The 22,453-nt window shown below is 37.3% G+C and overlaps 2 protein-coding genes across 6 annotated transcripts in view; one reads left to right on the forward strand and one right to left on the reverse strand.

Annotated features, from left to right (window-relative positions):
* The window catches only part of ART3 (ADP-ribosyltransferase 3 (inactive)), a 152,922-nt gene that overhangs the window by 12,044 nt on the left and 118,425 nt on the right, over positions 1 to 22,453 (forward strand). The window lies entirely within an intron of this gene.
* On the reverse strand, positions 3,883 to 6,084 carry CXCL10 (C-X-C motif chemokine ligand 10). The gene is made up of 4 exons (XM_039230942.1): positions 5,984 to 6,084; positions 5,338 to 5,464; positions 5,033 to 5,122; positions 3,883 to 4,583 (listed from the first exon to the last, which is right to left on the reverse strand). Exons 1-4 carry the CDS (start codon positions 6,042 to 6,044, stop codon positions 4,565 to 4,567), a joined length of 297 nt encoding a protein of 98 aa, XP_039086873.1. The 5' UTR covers positions 6,045 to 6,084; the 3' UTR covers positions 3,883 to 4,564.

A 22,453-nucleotide genomic window follows, 5' to 3' on the forward strand; every position in this document is an offset into this window, starting at 1 on the left:
ACTTGTAGTCACCAACGATCCAGTGGCAAATAAGTGTAGTTTCTGCTCTCATAGACCTTTGTGGGGACATGGAAAAAACAGATGAAAAGGTATGTAATATTTTTACAGACAGTGATAATGGCTATAAAGGAGGGTAAAGAGATTGAGAGTGATAGAAGTGATGCTATTTTCAATAGATTGGTGAAGAAAGCCTTCTCTGAGAAGGTGATATTTAAGCAGAGACCTGAATAAAGTGAAGGAATGAGCTATGGAAAAGATGGGAATGTGTTTGCTGTGCTTGAGGAACAATAAGAGGTTGTATAGCTGAATGGAAACATTGAGGGGAGAATGGTAGGAATAAGGTGGGAGAGTTATGTAGAGCTTTACAGATTGTGATGAAACATTTTGGGTGTTGTTTAAAGTGTGATGGGATGCTTTTTGAAGGATGAAACCAGGGGTATCCATAATCTTATTTATGTTTTGAAAGCAATACATTGGCTGTTGTGTAGAGAGTAAATGGTAGCAGGCAAGAGGGTGAGCAGGGAGACTAATAGTGATATATTTTTGTGACCTGAAATATATATCTAGTAGTTGTTTAATGATTTTTTAATATAAGCAATTAAGTTTTAGTACATCATTGAACAAAGAAGTTCTGAGATATATGTATGTATACGTGTGTATGTGTATGTATGCATGTATAAGTGTGTGTGAGTGTGTGTGTGTATATCTACACACACATACAGTGGCAGATTAGATAGGTGTAGTTTCTGGTCTCATAAACCTCATTTTGGGAGAGTCTGTTTTAATTCGGATCTTTCCCAAAGATGAAAAAATTCATGAAGGTCACTAAGAACATAAATCCTAGTCCTTTAAGATAAACACACACACACACACATATATAGTGTCTTTGAAAATTGGTTTTCATTTGATTAAATTTTTTATTTCTCATTAGAAACAGTAAAAATGTCCTTTGTAGAAAACTTGGAAAATAAAAGTAAAAAATAATCCATAATTCTATCACTTATAAATAGTATTTTAACTATTGACATTTATTTTCATGACATTTAGTAATATTCCTGGAGGATTTCTATTTTTTTAAATTTAAAACATTTTTAATTTTTATTTTTGAGAGAGAGAGAACAGGGGAGGGACAGAAAGAGAGAAAGAGAGAAAGAGAGAGAGAGAGAGAGACAGAATACAAAGCAGGCTCCAGGCTCTGAGCTGTCAGCACTAGAGCCCAATGAGGGGGTCAGACTCATAAACAATGAGTTCATGACCTGAGCCAGAGTTGGATGCTTAACCAAATGAGCCACCCAGGCGCCCTTGAAGGATTTCTGTTTCTACTTATATAGATGAGAAAACAGGCGCAGGCAGGCTTTAATGACTTGTGTGGAATCACCAGAGTAATTATTGTCATATTCTTACTGCTTTATTGAGGTTCCTGGCCAGCCCCTGAAATGGAGCAAGAAAGATGTTATCAAATTCTAGATATGAACAGTGAATTAACTAAGTATGCTATGACAAAGAAAATTAAGGGACACGATTACAATCACTTTTCCCTTTTCCTTAAAGCCAGTGTTCTTAGATCATGTTGCAATATATAGATCATTGTGGGCCGTGTATTTCCCTAGAAAAAGGAGATACTCCCCCTCAGATTTATAACATGACCATACTGCCGTAGATGGTCCATTTGTTCACTGTGTACCTGAAATTTTATTTACGGTGGACATTGGTGAACTGTCTACCCAGAAAAGGAATTCTTCTTCACCTCTGATCTAATTTATTAAAGAAAATAATCTAAAAACTGTTTAGACTTCTTTTCCTGAGCTAGATTTTTTCATGAGTTTTTCTTTTTGTCTTAACAATTAAAAAATAACTTAAAAATTACCTGTTTGTTTGGCAGACACAAGTGCACTTTCCCTTCCAGTTTCCATTCCTCATATAGATTAGGGAAGGCAGTACCTTGTTCAGGACAAGGGAATGTGGACTGTAGCATTTAAGAGCCAGTATGCCACTTCTGTCTTTGTCTTTCCTTCCATGGAAATCTTTAGTTGAGATAGGGGGAGACTGTATTCTTGAGTCAACATAGAGGCACTGCCAAGCTACATGGAACTTTGTGTGAGCAAAAAATAAACTTTCATTGTGTTCGATCTTTAGTATTTTGGGAGTTAGTTTAGCAATCCATGTTCTATTTTGTGTATATTTTATAAGATGTATATAGTTGATAAATATACAATGATGGCGATAGCATATTTAGCAAAGAAAGGCTCTCATAATGTAACTCTTATCTGTCTCCATCATTTTCCACAATATTCATATCTCTAGTTTTATATTTACATTATTGCAGGTTGAAAACACTGTGCTGTCTCACATCTATGTCTTTGATCACATTCTTTGTGCTAGAATTCACTTTTTTTGTTTTATCTATTAGATAAATATGCATCTTTCAAATTCCAGATTGCCTTCACTTTTCCAGGAAAGGCTCCCCTAATTTTCTGTTTTCTTTGTACATTTAGAAGTTTTTCAGTCCACACAATTTTTTTTCAGATTTATTTACTCTTATCTCTGTCATTGAAAGTAACTTATAAGCTCACAGTATTTTCATTCTTGTAACTTGGTATGTAGTGGGCATCAATAGGTGTTTGTTAAATGAGTGCTGTGCTTTTGAACAGAGAACATTTTATCTTTATTGGTTAACACCTTCCTGAAAATTAGTTGACAGTGGACAAGAGGATAGGGAACATTTTGTATAGTTTAATATTATAAACAATGCTGCTATAACATACTCTAATATGTGTAAAATGCAAGAATTTATCTGTGGTGTATGCATAGTAGTAGAATTGCTAGGACATAGAATGTGCACATGTTAAATTTTACAAGATAATACCTACCCGGTTTTCAAACCAGTTAATATTACTACAAACCAGTAGCTATTTCCTCTTTTACCAGCAATAGAGGGGTATTCCTCATTGCTCCACAGTCTTCCTGTCACTTATTTATTCAACTTAAAGAATTTTGCCACTCTTCTGGTGTCAAATGGTATCCCAAAATGATTTGAATGTAGATGTCCCTGATTAATTATGATACAGAACAATATTATGTGTTGAGGCCTTGTACATTTTTTTTCTGTGAAGTTCCTATTCTGTTTCCCATTTTTCATTCAGTTGTCTATCTTTTCCTATTTTTTTCTTTATATGTTCTAGATACAACTAATTTGCTGACTAAATGCGTTGTAAATATCTCTTTAGTGATTAATTGGATGTGGCAGGTGAGGGAGGAGTGTAGAATTAGTTCTAAGTTTCTAGTTCGGGGAAATGAGTGGATGATATTGCTGTTAAACTAGGACATTTAATAGAGATGGAGAACTAGATCTGGGGAAGATGGGAATTTGAGATATTTTGGAGTTTGATGTTTCTAAAAGATATTCAGGTGGAGATATCACATATATCTCTCCGTAGAAGAGTCAGAAGCTCAGGTAAAGTCTGTTATGCCACATCAGTCCTGAAGGAATCTTGTATGATGGGTCTTTTAGGAGATTTCAAAGTCATTTGCCTTCTACTCATGGGATTCTTTTATGAAATACATTTGCCAGTCAAATGACCCACCAGATACTTCATATTAGTTATTATTTTAATACTTTTTTGATCTATTAACAATTGTATAATTTTTCTTAATGTTGCCAAAGGAAGGTGCCTGGGTGGCTCAGTCATTAAGCATCTAACTTTGGTTCAGGTCATGATCTCATGTTTCGTGAGCTTGTGCCTCCCTCCCTCTCCTCCCCCCCCACCCCCCTGCCCCTCTTGGGATTCTCTCTCTCTCTGTCCCTCACTTGCGCGCACACACTCTCCAAAAAAAATTATTGCTGAAGGAGTACATTTTTATTTTGAAAAACATCCAGCCTATGTCTTACATAACATGCATAGTATATATTTATAGACAAAAAATTTTTTACATTTGTATGTACTTCATTACACAGGTTAGTCTGTACACACTGAAAACAGTATAAGAAATATGAACATCTAAGAACTCAACTTTGTGCAGTTTTTCATTAAATAATATTTTCATGTACATTTCCAGACACTTTTAGTTTCTTTTATGTATTTGGAATTGCGTATATATAACCAGTGGAATAATAGGGGCCCCTTGGGAGGATAGCAGTAGAATCCCATGGAGTAAAGATCTTTCTTAAAAAAGCAGATTGTATTATGGTGATTTTTTTAAGTTCTGAGAACTCTGATAAGCCCAGAAGTGGGAATATCCCTTAATAACCAACCTTTAGAAGACATGAACGGTGAGGAAAGTGTTAGTAGCAGGACTAGGACCTGGTACATTCACTAGAAATGTAGCACCTTAGCATAGCTTATTGTGCCAGGGCGGAGTTACTACTGACCAGCTTACTTGGGGTGATGAACCATCCACCTCCAAGGAGTAGTAGCAGCTAATGTGGTGACAGCAGTCGGTCACCTTTTAGGAGAACTACAATCCAGGGATGTTTAGGGCTTGACATATATGTAGGGAAATGATGGTAGAGGTAGTCTCTTTCTGGTCCATCTTTGTCAGTAGCACAGTGATTATGCTTCTGTGTTCAAGGAGATCTTTTAGACCTGTAGAAAGAGAAAGCGGGTGTAAAAGTGTGATATGCTCAACTCTGGCTTCAGCCTGGGTTCTGCTTTTAATGTTCTGAGTTCATAGGTAACTCCCAAGTCCCCAGGCAAAGGGTTTGGTGAGCTTTCCTGATGCTACATAGTCACTGTGGATTGCAAAAGCTGCTTTTTTAAGGCCAGGAGAGGCTTAGGGAAAATTTGGTAGCTTTGCTTGGATACTTCTAGCTCTGCCTCAAAGTTAAAGTGACCTATTGACACTTTTAAGTAGGTAGCTAACTTTTGCTACCACAGAAGATGGCATCTCAGTATAAAAATAGATAGAGGTAGAGGCAGATATGGTGGTAAACACACTTCTAAGCCAAGGATCCCACAGGAAAGCTCAATGCAAATATTTCTTCCCAAAGTTGACATTTCTTAAAGAGCAATTCTGCAAGTAATAGCAAACCTACCTTTCTTTGCTAATTGCTTTCACTAAATTCTTGATGGTCTTAGACTCTGGATTCAGGCATCTCTTCTCTCCATTTTTTTTCATTGTGGCACTGTAGAAGTAAGAGTGAAAATATTTGGAATGGTTTTGGACCAATAAAACAAGTGGAATATACAGTTTTTAAGCCCGATGTTTATGTTTCACTCTAGATGTTTCCCTTTGCTATGCAGAAGTCTTAGAATCATACAAAGCATTTGCTGATTTTGTGATTATACATAATATATGATTACAACTAGAGAAGTGATTTTCAGAAGACATTTTACTCACATGATCTCTACACGTGGACAAGATTGACTTGCAGGAATCACTTCAAGTTTTTCTAAGGACCTTGGATTTACAGATCGATCACTAATCTTGATACAGGTACAACGTGATGTTCTAGAGAGAGGTATTCCTGTGGGAAAAAAGGCAAGTACATTAGGGGAGGTTAGTGCAGTTTTCGTTTTAGTCATTTAGTGTGCATTGGCTACTCCTGAGCAGAACCTATATCCCCATGTTATTTGATTTAATCTGAGAGGGAATGATTCCATTATAACACAGCTCTGAATGATTGATTAGTTGATTATCTGAAAGAATGTAATTGCAATTTATGAATTGTAAGTTTATACCCTTAATCCCAGTTCATATGGTTAATTAAGCAAGTTAACTAAGGAAGTGTCTGTCTCCTCCTCTCTCTCCTCATTCCCTTACATTTTCTCTGTCCTCTTCTCCTCCTCCCTCCTTTTATTCCACTTGCCTTTCTGACTATATACTTTTAGACCTGTCTGTGACCAGAGAGAATCTCTGCTCATTTCTCCTTCATTTATAGGCAGGCTGTAAAACATTTGCAAATATGCTATTCCTGTAGTTATAGAACTTATACCCAGTCCTGTTTCTGGCCTTAAAAATCAGATTATCCCTTCATGGTCCTTACCTTGAGTTCCACTCAGAGTCAGAAAGATAAGGCAGAAAACAAGAACAGCTTTTTGGTTCATGGTGCTGTGACTGGAGGTTCCTCTGCAGTAGCTCAGAATGTCTAAGCAGCTGAGTGGCTCAGAAAGTGTGGGGCTAGGATGCAGTATTTATTTGCAAAGGCACTTTCTCTCTCTAACCTCTGATTGGATAACCTTCTGTTTGACTCAGCAAAACCTGTTGCCTGTTCCTTGGGGAAGTCCCATGTTGCAGAATCAAAGGTATTATTAGTATTTATTGTGGCTCAGAGTTAAGGAATTTCCCTCCACTGCCTTTTTTCACTAGGAGTGAGTTAGGTTTCACTTTCCAAAACATGAACTATTTCTTGAAAAACGGAACTTTATTGCATACGTGGTTTTTTAATGAAAAAAATTTTAATGAAACTGTTTAAATGAAACTTTGATTCTCATGTTTTTCCTCCTGTAATATAAAGATGTCAATTTAATCTTCAAATCAGAGTCCTGCATATAGGTTTTTTTAAAAGTTTTTATTTAAATTCCAGTTAGTTAACATACAGTGTAATATTAGTTTCAGATGTAGAATTTAGTGATTCATCACTTGCATATAACACCTGGTGCTCATCACAAGTGTCGTTTTGAATACCTGTCACCTATTTTTCACATCTTTCTGCGCCCCCCAGTCCACCTCCTGACCAGTAACATCAATTTGTTTTCTATAGTTAAGAGTCTGTGTCTTGGATTGCACCTTTCCCCCCTTCTTTGTTCATTTTTTTCTTTCTTTCTTTCCTTTATCTTTCTTAACATTCGGGTTTTTTTTTTTTTTTTGCGGGGTGTGGGGGAACAGAGGAGCCAAAGTGGGCTCTGTGCTGACAGCAGACAGCCCTATGTGGGACTCAAACTCAAGAATCACTAGATCCTGACCTGAGCCATCCAGGCACCCCTCATTTGTTTCTTAAATTCCATGAGTGAAATCATATGGTTGTCTGTCTTTAATTTATTTTGCTTAGTATAATGCTACCTAGTTCTATCCATGCCATTGCAAATGGCAAGATTTCATTCTTTTCTATGGCTGAGTAATACAGTGTTAAAATGAATATGTCTTAATACTATGTTTTGAGTCTCTTTTGAAAAAAATTTTTTGTTGAGAGTGCTGCTATGAACATTGGGGATGTGCACTGGGTGTTATATGGAAACCAACTTGACAATAAACTATTTGTAAAAAAATAAAAAAATTTAAAAAACACAATTTTTCACAATAAAAAATTTTTTTTCAAATATTTATTTTTGAGAGTGAAACAGAGACAGAGTGTGAGCAGGGGAGAAGCATACACAAAATCTGAAATAGGCTCCAGGCTCTGAACTGTCAGCACAGAGCCTGATGCAGGGCTCGAACCCACAAACTATGAGATCATGACCTGAGCTGAAGTCGGACGCTTAACCAACTGAGCCACCCAGGTGCCCCTATTTTGAATCTCTTAATTTGCAGCAATAAGGCATGAATATGAATATATTCACTTCATGAGTTTCAGAGATGTCCTGATATTTTAAATTTTTATAATAACTTGTAAAAAATAGGAAAGTTATCTTCATGTTGTATATGGAAGAATCTTAGAGATTAGATAGTTGTGTTTGGTCGCACAAAGGTTGCCATCTATTTAGTCTACATATAGTGCTTTTTCTCTTTATCTTACATTTTTGTGATTTTCAGAGGGTAAGAACATTTTTAAAATTCTTCAGTAATAGCAATTTTTCATCCTTTGTAGGTGAATCCAAGTTTTTGGAAATAATTTAAAGCATTGTCTTTTTATCGAAAACTGTAAGTAATAGATTTACTCTCCTTGGACAAGGTCAAAGATCTTGGACTGGCAAGTTTTAAAGAATTCCAGATATGGGGTGCCTGGGTGGCTCAGTGGGTTAAGCATCCGACTTCAGCTCAGGTCATGGTCTCACAGTCAGTAGGTTCGAGCCCCACCTTGAGCTCTGTGCTGACAGCTCAGAGTCTCAAGCCTGCTTCAGATTCTGTCTCCCCCTCTCTGACCCTCTCCCACTCCCACTCTTTCTCTCAAAGATAAGCGTTAAAAAATTTAAAGAATTTCAGACATGTTTTGAACACTCATAGCATCATTAGAATAAGTAAATAGTCTCTAACATACGACTATTTTGAGAGAAAACATTACTTATTTGGAGATCTGATTTCTGTTAGTGTTAATAAACAATTTTTGTGTATTACAGGACAGTCCCTGAATGAAACATTATAATATCTAGAAAGGTATAAGAAAATGATTAATAGCTATAGTAAGGTTATTGCAAAAAACCAAAGGATTTCTTTTTTGAAGAAAACTCTTAAAAGGGGGCATGAATAGAGAGACCTTGGTGGGAGAACAGGATGGGAACAGAGGTTGATTTGACGTTGATACAGCTCTAAGACATTGTCAGATGGAAAACAAAGAGGAAAAAATGTGTTAGTTAAATTGGCAGCAGTGATAACAGAAATTAGCATAATTTTAACTAGGCAAATGGGGCAAAAATTGGTTTCTTAGTATTCACTAGCACTTGGCAGATTATTTACAGGAGACAACATCAGTAGGAATCAGGTGATACCCATATGATGTAACATGTTGGGCCTAACAGTGGGAGTTCAGTACCCAAGGGATGTAACAGTCTGGTTATGTTCTTTGCAAGTGATTGGCAACAGGGATCCAAGATGAAATGCTGTTTGAAATGCAGGCATCACGCTGCAATGAGAAATCCATTCAGGTGAATACTTGGAATCTAGGGAAATATCTGTGGAGGCCTTTTCATAGTCAGCCAAGATCCAACAATCTACAGATAAGTCAGAGAAAGCTTCCATCCTAGGATTAAACTGGTTTAGCTGGTAGATACTGGATTAAAACTTGGCACAGACACCAAAATAAAGCCTGTATCTGCAAACTGGGGACACATAAAACTTGGAACCTCAAATGTAGGAATTTTGTCATCAGAACTGTGACTGAGTTGTTGCTTGAGGCTGGCCAAAATTGCTGAAGTGCCGAATCCCAGGTCATTCTGTTTCAGAGCTAAGCTTTCCAGTCAGTAAGTCAGGGACTTAGCTGTGGGAAACTGGAAAAACAAAAGAGCGGGAAATGAGGCAGGAACTGATAGAACCCAGACTTTCACGTGGCAAAGAGACTTTCGTCTGATGAGAGAGAGGCTTATGAGAGACAGAGACAGAAGGGGACCTCCCATAGTTTTTGTGCAGAATTAAAAATTAGACTGTGAGTAAAAATGCTAAAATTTTCAGAGAAATGTCTGATGTTATGAATGGAAGAAGCTTTGAACAGTTCCAGCATCAAACAAACAAAAACGTATATGGTGATAATTTCACTTTTGTTAGTATACAAGTTGTCAGCTAAGATGCTCTTTGGCAAAAATAGAGTTTGAGGCACATTACATATGAAGTGGACCAAATATTTGTTATTGACAAGAAAATATTTCTTATTTAATGTTTTTTTTTAAATTAAACGTTACATAGCAAAAACTGTGGGTCAGGCTATGTTTGAAGTGCTTTATGATTATTGACTCAGTTATTCCTTAAATAATGACTCATTTAACCCAGTAATTCTAACTCTAAAGTCCATGTTCTTAACAACTCTGTTGTGCTACCTCCTTAGAATATTGTTCTTAATTTGGATTTCTGATTTCTGTTCTCTCTAAATGGCTAAAGCCATCTTGTAGTTACTTTGTGTGCCTCAGTAATTAAACATTCAGAGAAAAAGTTTAAGATAGATCTTTTTTTTTTTTAATATTTTTTTATTTATTTCTAGGAGAGAGAGAGAGACAGCGTGAGCAGGGTAGGGTCAGAGAGAGAGAGGGAGTCACAGACTCTGAAATAGGCTCCAGGCTCTGAGCTGGCAGTCAGCACAGAGCCCGACGCGGGGCTCGAACCCACGAACCGCGAGATCATGACCTAAGCGAAAGTCGGAAAGCCACCCAGGCGCCCCTTAAGATAGATCTTAAACTGAATTTCATATTAAAATGAAAGATGGTATGGTACATATAGGTCATTCATGTAAGTATACAGATATACATGAACCTTAGCTAGTAAACAGTCATGTAGGTACATGTGTATATAGTTCAGAGTACTTTTATTCATTTAATATTTGTACATTTTTATTTGTAATTCCAGTATAGTTAACATACAGTGTTATATTTCAGTTTCAGAGTACAATATGGTAATTTAATAGTTCTATGTATTACTCAGTGCTCATCATGATTAAGGTACTCTTTAATCCCTATCACCTATTTCACTCATCTCCCTATCCATCTCTCCTCTGGTAACCATCAGTTCTCTATAGTTGAGTCTGTTTCTTAATTTGTCTCTTTTTTCCTATGCTAGTTTGTTTTATTTTTTGAATTCTCCACATGAGTGAAATTGCATAGTACTTGTTTTTCTCTGACTTATTTTGCTTAGCATTATACTCTCTAGTTTTGTCCATATTTTTGGAAATGGCAAGATTTCATTCTTAATGGTTGAAAAATGTTCACACACATATGTATATACGTACACACCCCACATTTTCTTTATCCATTTATGTATTGGTGGACACTTGGCCTGCTTTCATAATCTGGCTATTGTAAATAATGCTGTGGTAAACATAGGAGTGCCATGTCTCCCTTTAAATTTGTGTTCTTGTATTTTTTAGGTAAATACCAGTAGCACGATTACTGAATCTTAGGATAGTTCTTTTTTTTTTTAATTCATTTTTATTTTTTATCTTTTAAATTTTTTTTGAGAGCGAGCACCCAAGCAAGGGAGAGAGGGGCACAGGGAGAGAGAGAATCCCAAGCAGGCTCCACACTCAGTGACAAGTCCAGTGCTGGGTCTGATTTCACATCCCAAGCAGAAATCTGGAGTCAGACACTCAACTGGCTGAGCCACCCACACACCTCCTGAATCTTAGGGTGCCTGAATCCTCGGGTAGTTCTATTCTTAATTTCTTGAGTGATCTCCATATTGTTTTCCATAATGGCTGCACCATTTTGCATTCTCACCAACAGTGCACAGGTTCCTTTTTCTCCGTATCCTCACCAACTCTTGTGTTTTTGTTTTTAGCTCTTCTGATAGTTACAAGGTGGTATTTCATTGTAGTTTTGATTCACCTTTTCCTGATGAGTGATGTTGAGGGTCTTTTAATGTGTATGTTGGCCATTTGTATGTCTTCTTTGGAGAGATTTTTTTTTTTTTAATGTTTTATTTATTTCTAGGAGAAAGAGAGAGACAGCGTGAGCAGGGGAGGGTCAGAAAGAGGGAGTCACAGACTGAAACAGGCTCCAGGCTCTGAGCTGGCAGTCAACACAGAGCCCGACGCAGGGCTTGAACCCACGAACCGCGAGATCATGACCTAAGCCAAAGTCGGACGCTTAACCAACTAAGCCACCCAGGCGCCCCTTCTTTGGAGAGATTTTAAAAGAAAAGACAGAACAAAATGGGAGGCATCACAATTCCAGATTTCCAAAGTTGTATTACAAAGCTGTAGTAATCAATATAGTACTAACACAAAAACAGACACATGAATCAAAAGAACAGAATAAAAAACCCAGAAATAAACACACAATTATATGGTCAATTCAGTAGTATGCAATGGGAAAAAGACTGTCTCTTCAACAAATGGTGCTGGGAAAACTGGACAGCCAAATGCAAAGAATGAAACTAGACCACTTGCTTATACCACATTAAAAAAAAAACAACAAACACCTCCAAACATATTAAGGACCTAAATATGTTATCTGAAACCATAAAAATCCTAAAGAGAACATACGCAGTAATTCCTGGCATTGGCTATAGCAGCATTTTTCTAGATGTATCTCCTGAGGCAATGGAAATAAAACAAAAATAAACCATTGGAACTGTATAAAAAAAAAGCTTCTGCATAATGAAGGAAATAGTCAACAACCTACTAAAAGACCTACTAAATGAGAGCATATATTTGCAAAAGTCGCATGTGATAAAGGGTTAGTATCCAAAACACCTAATGAACTGATACAACTCAACAACCAAAACACAAATACTCTGGATTAAAATGGGCAGAAAACAAGAACAGACATTTCTCCAAAGAAGACATACAAATGTCCATGGTTAACCATAGTCATCTCTTTTTTTGATGAGTGTGGCTACAAGTTTATCAATTTCCTTAATCTTTTTAGAGAACCAGCTCCTGGTTTCATTGATTTGTTTTGTGTTTGTTTTTGTTGTTTTTATAGCATTTATTTCTGCTAAAAATTTCTTCTGGTTTGGGATTTTGTCTTTTTCTAGCTTCTTTAGTTGTAAAGTTAGGTTATTTGAGTTTTTCCTTTTTTCTTGACCTAGATCTATATTGCTATTAACTTCCCTCTTAGAACTGCTTTTGCTACATCCAAAGAATTTTGGGTCTTTTTTTTTTTTTTTTTCATTTTCATTTGCTTCTATGTAATTCTTTATTTCTTCTTTGTTTTCTTGGTTGACCCATTGTTTAGTAGCATGTCATTTAACCTCCATGTATTTGGGCTCTTTATAGATTTTTTTTTTTCTTGTGGTTGATTTAGAGTTTCATAGCATTGTCGTCTGAAAATATGCAAGGTATGATCTTGATCTTTTTGTAATTGTTGAGGGCTGATTTGTGACCTAGTATGTGATCTGTTCTGGAGACTGTCCTTTGTGCCTTTGAGAATAACGTGTATTTTATCATATAGGTGGATTAGGAGGAAGCTAATGGAGGACCATGAGGGAGAAGAAGTGGAAAAATAGTTGTGGAGAGGGAAGGAGGCAAACAGTGAGAGACTCTTGAATGCTGAGAACAAACTGAGGGCTAATGGGGATGGGGGAGAGGGGAAGGGGGGTGATGGGCATGGAGGAGGGCACTTGTTGGGATGAGCACTAGGTGTTATATGTAAACCAACTTGACAATAAACTATTTAAAAAAATAAAATAATAAAAGAAGAGAATAATGTGTATTTTAAGATGGAATGGTCTTTATCTGTTAAATATATCTGGTCCGTTTGTCATTCAGAGCCAGTGTTCTCTTGTTTTTCTGTTTCAACGATCTGTCCATCCATGTAAGTGTGGTGTTAAAGATTCTTGTTATTATTGTATTATTGTCAATTATTTCCTTTAATTCTGTTATTATCTACTTTATGTATTTGGGTGTTGCATGTTGTGTGCATAAATATTTATAATTGCTATATCATCTTGTTCGATTCTCCCTTTTATGATTGTATAGTGTTCTTTTTTGGTCTGTTACAGTTCTTGTTTTATTTACGTCTTTATTTTTTAATGTTTATTTTATTTTTTGAGAGAGACAATGTGAATGGGGAGGGGCAGAGAGAGAGGGAGGCACAGAATCTGAAGCAGGCTCCACGTTCTGAGCTGTCAGCACAGAGCCTGACTTGGGGCTCGAACTCAAAAACTATGAGCTGAAGTTGGACACTTAACTGACTGAGCCATCCAGGCACCCCTACAGTGTTTGTTTTAAAGTCTGTTTTCTCTGTTGTAAGTATCGCTACTCAGGCTTTCTTTTGTCATCTATTTGCATGATAAATACTTTCTCCATTCCCTCACTTTCAGTGTGCAGGTGTCTTTAGGTCTGAAATGAGTCTCTTGTAGGCAGCATATATAGGGTTTTTTTTAATGTTTATTTTTTGAGAGAAAGAGCGCGCCTGTAGGGGATGGGCAGAGAGAGAGGGAGAGAGAGAGAATTCCAAGCAAGCCTTATTAGCACAGAGCCCAGTGCGGGCTCAATCTCATGAACCATGAGTGTACCTGACTTGAAATCAAGAGTCAGATGCTTAACTGACTAAACCACCCAGGCCTCCCAGGTCTTGTTTTTTAATCCACGCTGTCACGTGTGGTTTTTGATTGGAGTGTTTAGTTCATTTATGTTCAAAATAATTATTGACAGGTACTATTTATTGATATTTTGTTACTTGTTTTGTGGTTTTGTTTTTTCTGATCTTCTGTTGCTCTTTTTCATAGATTTTGTTTTTTTTAGTGATCTCTTTGGAGTCCTCTTTATTCTTGTGTATCTATTACTGGTTTTGATGAGGTTTATATATATCTTCTGCATGTAGCAGTCTATATTAAGTTGATTGCCTCTTAAGTTTGAACACATTCTTTACTCCTCTCTTCCCCATAGTTTAGGTATACGATGGTATATTTTACATTCTTTTATTTTAGGAATTCCTTGACTGATTTTTACAGAAATATGATTTTGACTTTTCATACTCCCACTGATGGTCTTTCCACTCAAAGAGTCCCTTTTTATATCTCTTGTACGGTTGGTTTTGTGGTTGTGAGCTCCTTTCATTTTTTATCTGACAAACTTTTTATCACTTATCCTTTTCTGAATAATAGCCTGGCTGGATAAAGTATGATTGGCTTTGGATTTTTCTCTTTTAGTGCTTGGAATATATCATGGCTCTCCCTTCTGGCCTGTTAAGTTTCTACTGAAAAGTCCATTGATTCCCTTATGGTGTTTCCCTTGTATGTAAGGGTCTGTTTTTTCTTTTGCTGTTTCAATTTTTTTTAATGTTTTATTTATTTCTGAGAGAAAGAGCGCGAACAGGGGAGGGTCAGAGAGAGAGGGAGACACAGAAACAGACTCCAGGCTCTGAGCTAGCTGTCAGCACAGAGCCTGACGCGGGGCTTGAACCCACAAACCATGAGATCCTGACCTGAGCCGGTCAGACACTTAACCGACTGAGCCACCCAGGCACCCCTATTTTAAAATTCTTTTCTTTATCACTGCTTTTTGCCTTTTCAATTACTTGTATTGGTGTGGACCTCCTTAGTTTATTTTTTTGAGGGGAATCTGTGCCTCTTGAATGTAGATACCTGTTTCTTTCCCCATATTTGGGAAGGTTTCAGCTATTATTTCTTTAAATAAAATTTCTGCCTCCCTTTCTCTCTTTTCTTCTGGGATCCCTGTAATATGAATGTTCTTATGTTTGATGGAGTCCCTGGGTTTACTAAGATGATTCTCAATTTGCGTAGTTTTTCCCCTCATTTATTCAGCTTGGTTATTTTCCATTATTCTATCTTCTAGGTTATTAATTAATTCCTCTCCTTCTAGTCTGCTGTTTATACCATGTGTTTCTTTTTAGTTTCGTTTATTGTGTTTTTCTCTCTGGTTGGTTCTTTTTTATCTTTTTGTTAATGCTTTTACTGGAGTCCCCTATTCTTTTGTCAAGACCAGTGAGTATCTTTATGATCACTACTTTTAATTCTTTATCCCTTTTGCTTAGGCCTTTTGATGTGGTTTGATCCTCTTCTTTCCATTTGGAATATATTTGTCTATCTCCTCATTTTGTCCAACTCTCTGTGTCTGTTTCTCTGTATTAGGAAAGTCAGCTATATCTCTTCCTCTTGAAAGTAATAATCTTATGTAGAAGAGGTTCTGTAGTGTCCTGCAGTGCATAGTCTCCTGTTCCCCAGGACCAGCAATTGAGAAAGTACCTCTTGTGTGGCGCCTGTGCCCTGCTGTTGACTCCTGGCTTCTTTTTCCTTCAGTCCGGTTGTCTGCAGCAGCTCTCTGCCTATTGTGGGAAGTGTTTGGTTCTCAGCTGGGGGGCTGTTTAATAAGGTGTGTGTTGTTGGTCTGTTTGCAGAATGAGACCTGAGACCTGCCCATGCCACCACTGGAACCAGGATCCACTTAAGGTGTGGATTGGGAGATACTCTGCTGGCAAGGTTTGGGCCAATAGAGGGGCCCTGCAGAGCTGGGACTGAGGCAAGCTTGATGGGAAAGGGCAGATCCCCTGAAGCGGGGTGGGGGTAGGGGCACAGATCGTGTTGTAAGCAAATTAGGTAGCTAGTGTCAGTGTTGTGCTGGTTCCTGCAGGTGGTTGTGGATTTATGCTAGGGTGTGGGGGAGGGAGATGGTGCCTCCCAGCCCTTTATTCCTGGAGAGATCTCCCCATGATCCCTGCCTCTCCAGGCCACACTCTGAGATGAGTAAATCACTCTCATCTGCCCCCAGTGTTGTTCAGATTGCTTCTTCCACACCATTGTGTTGGGCTATTTGTCCTACTTCCTGTTTAAGGACAGGGACTCCACTTTCTATTGCCCTCAGAGCCTAGCCTACTAATTTTTAAAATTTCAGGCTTGAAGTCCCAGATGTTACAGGGATTTGTCTTTCCCCTACAGACTCCCCATGGGATAGTCTATTTTTTTTTTTGTCCTTCTTAGTGCCACCGACTCCGTCCCCACCGTGTTTTGCTGCCAAATTGCATCTTTGCTCTTCTTACCCTGCTTTGATAATGGCGTCTTCTCTACTTCCACTTAAGGAGTTTGTTCTGCCAGTATGTGGGTCTTTTTCTGGGTTATTATGAGGATGTGTTATCAAGGTGTATATGTGGGAAGTCATGGTCGTCCTACTCTTCATCTAGCTTGCCTTTTTTACACTTCAGAGTATTTTTAAAGGGTAGTTGTCTTGCCTAAAAAAGACTACATTCAATTGCAAATTCTGAAATTTGTATTCTGATTGTTAAAATTTGTGATTTTGTGTTTCTTTAAGAAATGGATGTTAGTATAGTTAAAAAAAATAACCTCAAATGAGGTGACACCTGGGTGGCTCAGCTGGTTGAGCATCCAACTCTTGAATTTGGCTCAGGTCATAATCTCACAGTTTGTGGATTGAACCCTAGGTTGGGCTCCATGCTCTCAGGGCAGAGCCTACTTGGGATTCTCTTTTCCTTCTCTCCCTCCCCTGTGATTGTCATGCACTCTCACTCTCTCTCAAAATAAATGGACTTAAGTAAAAGTACGTGAAACAATACTCCAAAATAGATGTTATAATTCATTCATGTTATATTTCTGTAACTAGACAACTCTTAGGTTTTATTGATCAGGCTACTGAATTTTTTTTTTCTACCAGAAATATAGATCCCTTCCAAAAGTTTGTGATACTGTTTTTAACTGTTGTGGCTTGTTGAATCATTATAAAATGGCATTCTTTACCTCTAACACTTTTTGTCTTGTCTATTAGTGTAGCTACTCCAGTTCTCTTTTGGTTACTATTAATGTGATTTTTTTTGTTCTTTAAACTGTTTTTGTCTTTGAATCTAAATTATGTCTCCTAAAAAGTGTACAGTTGGATTAGACTTCTTTAAAAATCCAATCTCCAATGTCTGACTTCTGATTGGAGTGCTTAGTCTATTTACATTTAATGTAATTAATAATAAGGTAGGCCTTACATCTGCCATTTTGCTATTTGTTTCCAGTATATCTTGTCTTTTTTTACTTCTCTGTTCTCCTGTTACTGCTACCTTTTGTATTACACAGATATTTTTAGTAAATCATTTGATTTCAAAAAAGAAAATACGTGATTCACTCATTTAAAGTAATAGTTTAACTCTCTATATTCACAGAGTTGTGCAACAGTCATCTCTTTCATTTTGAAAGATTGTTTTGCAGGATATAGCGTTCTCTGTGATAGTATTTTTCTTTTAATACTTTAAAAGCCAGAGGGCAGGGATATGATGTTTTCAGTTTCTGATGAGAACTTAGTTGTTAATCTTTTTTTAATTGTTTGTTTGTTTTAAGAGAGAGAGCATGTGCTCAAGCAGGGGAGGGACAGAGAGGGAGGGAGAGAGAGAGAGAGAGAAAGAATCCCAAGCAGGCTCCACACTGTCAGTGCACAGCCCAATGCAGGGGCTCAAACTCACATTGAGATTATGACCTGAACTGAAGTCAAGAGTTGGATGCTCAACCAGCTGAGCCACCCAGAAATCTCTCTTTGTTAATCTTACTGAGACTCCCTTGTGCATGATGAATCACTTTTCTCTTGTTGCTTTAAAGATTCTGTCTTTGAACTTTGATAGTTTGACTATAATACTTTAGTTGTAGATTGCTGGAGTTTGCTGAGTTTCTCACATATTGAGGTTGATGTTTTTTCATCAAATTTGAGAATATGTTGGCTATTATTTCTTCAGATATTTCTTCTGCTCCTTCTTTCTCTCTCCTCTCATTACATAAATGGTGGTACACTTGATGGTGTTACATACATCTCTAAAGCTCTGTTCATTTTTCTTTACTTTTTATTTCTGTTTTTGGAAAATTTCAGTTAACTTTTCTTCAGGCTTGCTGGTTATTTTCTTTTGCTATTTTAAATAATCTGTCACACCTTAAAATTTTTTATATTTTTAATTTGGTAAGGTATTCTCATTCTTTTAATTCTTTAGACATGGGTGGGTTTCCTTTAGTTATTTGAACATGTTTATAATAGCTGGCTTAAAGTTTTTGTCTAGTAAGTCCAGTGAAGAAGTCCCTGGGTTTCTTCTGGAATAGTTTCTATTGAATGCTCTCGAAGTGTGTATGAAACATACTTTCCTCTTTCTTTGCATGTTACATAGTGGGTTTTTTTGGTTAAAACTGGATATTTTAAGTAACATAGTAACTTGGGAAATCTGGTTTCTCCTCTCCTTGGGATTTGCTGTTGTTGCTCTTTCTTCAGTGATTTTCCTGAACTAATTTTGTAACGTCTTTATCATTTATTGTGTATAGCCACTGACATCTTTGTTTAGTTTAATGGTGAGCTAATGATTGGGCTATGATTTCTCTCTCTCTCTTTTTTTAATGTTTACGTATTTATTTTGAGAGAGAGGTAGAGCACACAAAAGCAGGTGAGGAGCAGAGATGGAGGAGAGAGAATCCCAAGCAGGCTCCATGCTGTAACCATGGAACTCATCATGGGGCTGTATCTCACAAACTAAGATCATGACCTGAGCTGAAATCAAGTGTCAGACGCTTAACCATCTAAGCCAACCAGGCACTCCTGGACTAAGATTTCTTTAAACGCCTTGAACTAATAAATCTCCCGGCTTTTACCAAGGGGCTCTGTGTATGTGTTGGATTATGCCTTCAGGGCTCTCACAGGCTGTTTACAGTTCTGCTTTAGCTTTCATTTCCAGTTTGTGCAGAACCTCAGGGTCAGCTTGAGGTGAAAGATTAGGGCTATTTCAGGTCTTTTCTGAGTGTGCTCACAGCTCTGCACTAGTGTGTAGACTTATAGATTCTTATGACTGTATTGGAGCTTTTCAAAGCCCTCCATAGACCTCTCATTCCCCAGTTTTTCCTTTAAAATAAGTTTCAGTCTTTTATTCCACCCAACTACTTTAATACTTTAGGCAGTGAATAATTGTTAAACAATTGCTGCTTAACATTATTCCTAGGGGTAGGGCTGTTTACACTAAGTGAGCCCAGAATCAGGTTAAATAAAGACAAACTATGAGAGCTTTGAAGAAAGCTTTTAACCAAGTCAGTAGTGATAATGATCTAGGATGGGCTTTTGGAGAGCTCCAAACTAATTCTCCCTCTCCATTGGCTTTTAGGCAGCTTTTCAGAGATACATAGTTGTGAGGCTCTTATTTTTCAAGGCTACTAGGAGAAGAGAATGAGAATAGGACAGTGAAAAGTGCCACAGAGTTTTCTGTTCTTACTGAGATCAGGCTATTTCTTAGATATTTTCCATACCGCTACAGACTTTTGGCTCATTTCAAGAGTTCTGAAAAATATGGTTTTGACAATTTTTTTCAGTGCTGTTTTTGCTTTTACAGAGGTCATTGCTTCATCATCCCAGAAGTGCTTTCAATAATTAAGTTTTATAGTTCTCTTTTTTAATGTTTATTTTTGTGAAAGAGAGAGATAAGATACAGAGTACAATCAGGGGAGGGGCAGAAAGAGACGAGATACAGAATTCAAAGAAGACTCCAGGTTCTGAGCTGTCAGCACAGAGCGTGGCTATGTGGGGCTTGAACTCATCAACTGAGAGACCATTACCTGAGCTGAAGTCGGACACTAAAGTGACTGAGCCACCTAGGTTCCCCTTATGGTTCTTTTTTTAGGTAAAATTAATGTATGTTGAAAAGTTCAGATCTTAAGTGTACCATTGAGTCAATCTTAAGAAATACATACACTTGTATAATCCAAACCCCTATCAGGTTATAGAACATCACCACCACTCCAGAAAGTTCCTTCATTCCACTTGCTAGTCAGTCCTCACCCAGTCTCCTTTACTCTTGACACTACTACTCTTCTGAGTTTAGAAAATATAGATTTGTTTTGTCTCTTCTAGAACTTCATGTGAACAGAACGATTTTAGTATGTATTCTTTTGTGCACGGCTTTTTGTGATATTTTAAATATTTATATATTTATGTATTTTATTTTTAATTTCATGTTTTAGTTTAAATTTTAGCTAACGCAGAGAGTAAAATTGGTTCCATGGATAGAATAAAGTGATTCATCACTTACATATAAACTCAACTCATTACAACAAGTGCCCACCTTAATACCCATCACCCATGTAGCCCATTGCACACCCACGTCCCTTCATCAATCCTCAGTTCTCTATAGTTAAGAGTCTCTTATGGTTTACTTTTCTCTGTCCCTTTTTCTCCTTACCCTATGTTCATCTGTTTTGTTTCTTAAATTACACATATTAGTGAAATCATGGTATTTGCCTTTCTCTGACTTATTTCACATAGTGTAATACAGTCCAGCTCCATCCACATTGTTGCAAAAAGCATGATTTCATTCCCTTTTTTTTTTTTTTAAGTTTTTGAGGGAGAGAGAGCACGCAAAGGAGAGGGGAAGAGAGGAGAAAGAATCTTAAGCAGGCTCAGCATGAAGCCTAACACAGGGCTTGTTCTCATGACTGTGGGACCATGAACTGAGCCAAGAGTCGGTTGCTCACCTGACTGAGCCACCCAAGTACCCCAAGATTTCATTTTTTTTTTTTTATGGCTGAGTAATATTCCATTGTGTGTGTGTGTGTTTGTGTGTGTGCGTGTATACACCAGTTGTTCTTTATCCATTTAGCAGTTGATGGATATTTGGTTTTTCCCATAATTTGTCTGTTGTTGATAATGCTGCTATAAACCTCAGGGTGCATGTGCCCCTTGGAGTCAGTATTTTTGTATCCTTTGGGTAAATACCTAGTAGTGTAGTGCAATTGTTGGGTCATACGGTAGTTGTATTTTTATTTTTATTTTTCTTTAGAGAGAGGGCATGAGCAAGGGAGAGGAGCAGGGAGGGAGGGGGAGGAATCTCAAAACAGGCTCCCTGCTGAACATGGCATGATGCAAGGCTTGATCCCACAATCCTGGGATCATGACCTGGGCCAAAATCATCAGATGCTCAACCAATTGAGCTGTCCAGGAACCCCTATTTTTAACCCTTTGAGGAACCTCCATACCATTTTCCAGAGTTGCTGCACCAGTTTGCATTTTCACAAACAGTGTGAGAGTGTTCTTTCCCTTTTGCCATGTCCCTTCCAAAACCTGCTGTTTTCTTTGTTGTTAATTTTAGCTATTCTGACAGGTATGAGGTGGTATGTCCTTGGGGTTTTGATGTGTATTTTCCTGATGATGAGTGATGTTGAGCATCTTTTCATGTGTCTGTTAGCCATCTGGATGTCTTCTTTGGAAAAGTGTTCATGTATTCTGCCCATTACTTAACCAGGTTATTTATATAAACTTTGGGGTGTGAGTTTGATAAGTTCTTTATGGATTTTGGATACTAACCTTTTATCTGATATGTTATTTGCAATGATCTTCTTCCATTTTGTAAGTTGTCTTTGTTGCTTGTTTCCTTCACTGTATAGACGCTTTTTATCTTGATAAAATCACAATAGTTTATTTTTGCTTTTTGTTTTCTGTGCCTTCAGACTTGTACGAAGTTGCTGCAGCCAAGGTCAAAGGGGTTGCTGTCTGTGTTCTCTAGGATTTTGATGGTTTCTTGGGTCACATTTAGGTCTTTCATCCAGTTTGAGTTTATTTTTGTGTACAGTGTAAGAAAGTGTCCACCTTCATTCTTCTGCATGTTGGCCAGTTTTCCCAACACCATTTGTTGAGGCGACTATTTTTTTTTTCCATTGGATAGTCTCCTTGGTTTGTCAAAGATTAGTTGGTCATATAGTTGTGGATCCATTTCTGGGTTTTCTATTCTCTTTCATTGATTCAGTTTCAGTGGCAGTACTATACTGTCTTAATGATTACAGCAGTATAATATAGCTTGAAGTCCAGAATTGTGATGCCTTCAGCTTTGCTTTTCTTTTTCAAGATTGTTTTGACTATTTGGGATCTTTTGTGATTCTATATAAAGCGTATGATTGTTCTAGCTCTGTGAAACATGCCAGTAGCATTTTGGTAGGGATTGCATTACATGTGCTTTGAGTATTATAGACATTTTAACAGTGTTTATTCTTCCACTTTATGAGCATGAAGTGTTTTTCAGTTTCTTTGGGTCCTCTTCAATTTCTTTCATAAATGTTCTGTAGTTTTCAGAGTACATATCTTTTGCGTCTTTTGTTAGTTTTATTCCTAGATGTCTTAGGGATTTTTGTGCAGTTGTAAATGGGATCAATTCCTTGATTTCCTGCTGCTTGATTGTTGTTATATAGAAATGTAACAGATTTCTGTACGTTGATTTTATATAATGAGGCTTTGCTGAACTTGCATATC

The sequence above is a fragment of the Hyaena hyaena genome, unplaced genomic scaffold (genome assembly GCF_003009895.1).
Source record: "Hyaena hyaena isolate Hyena2069 unplaced genomic scaffold, ASM300989v1 scaffold_54, whole genome shotgun sequence".
NCBI lineage: Eukaryota > Metazoa > Chordata > Mammalia > Carnivora > Hyaenidae > Hyaena > Hyaena hyaena.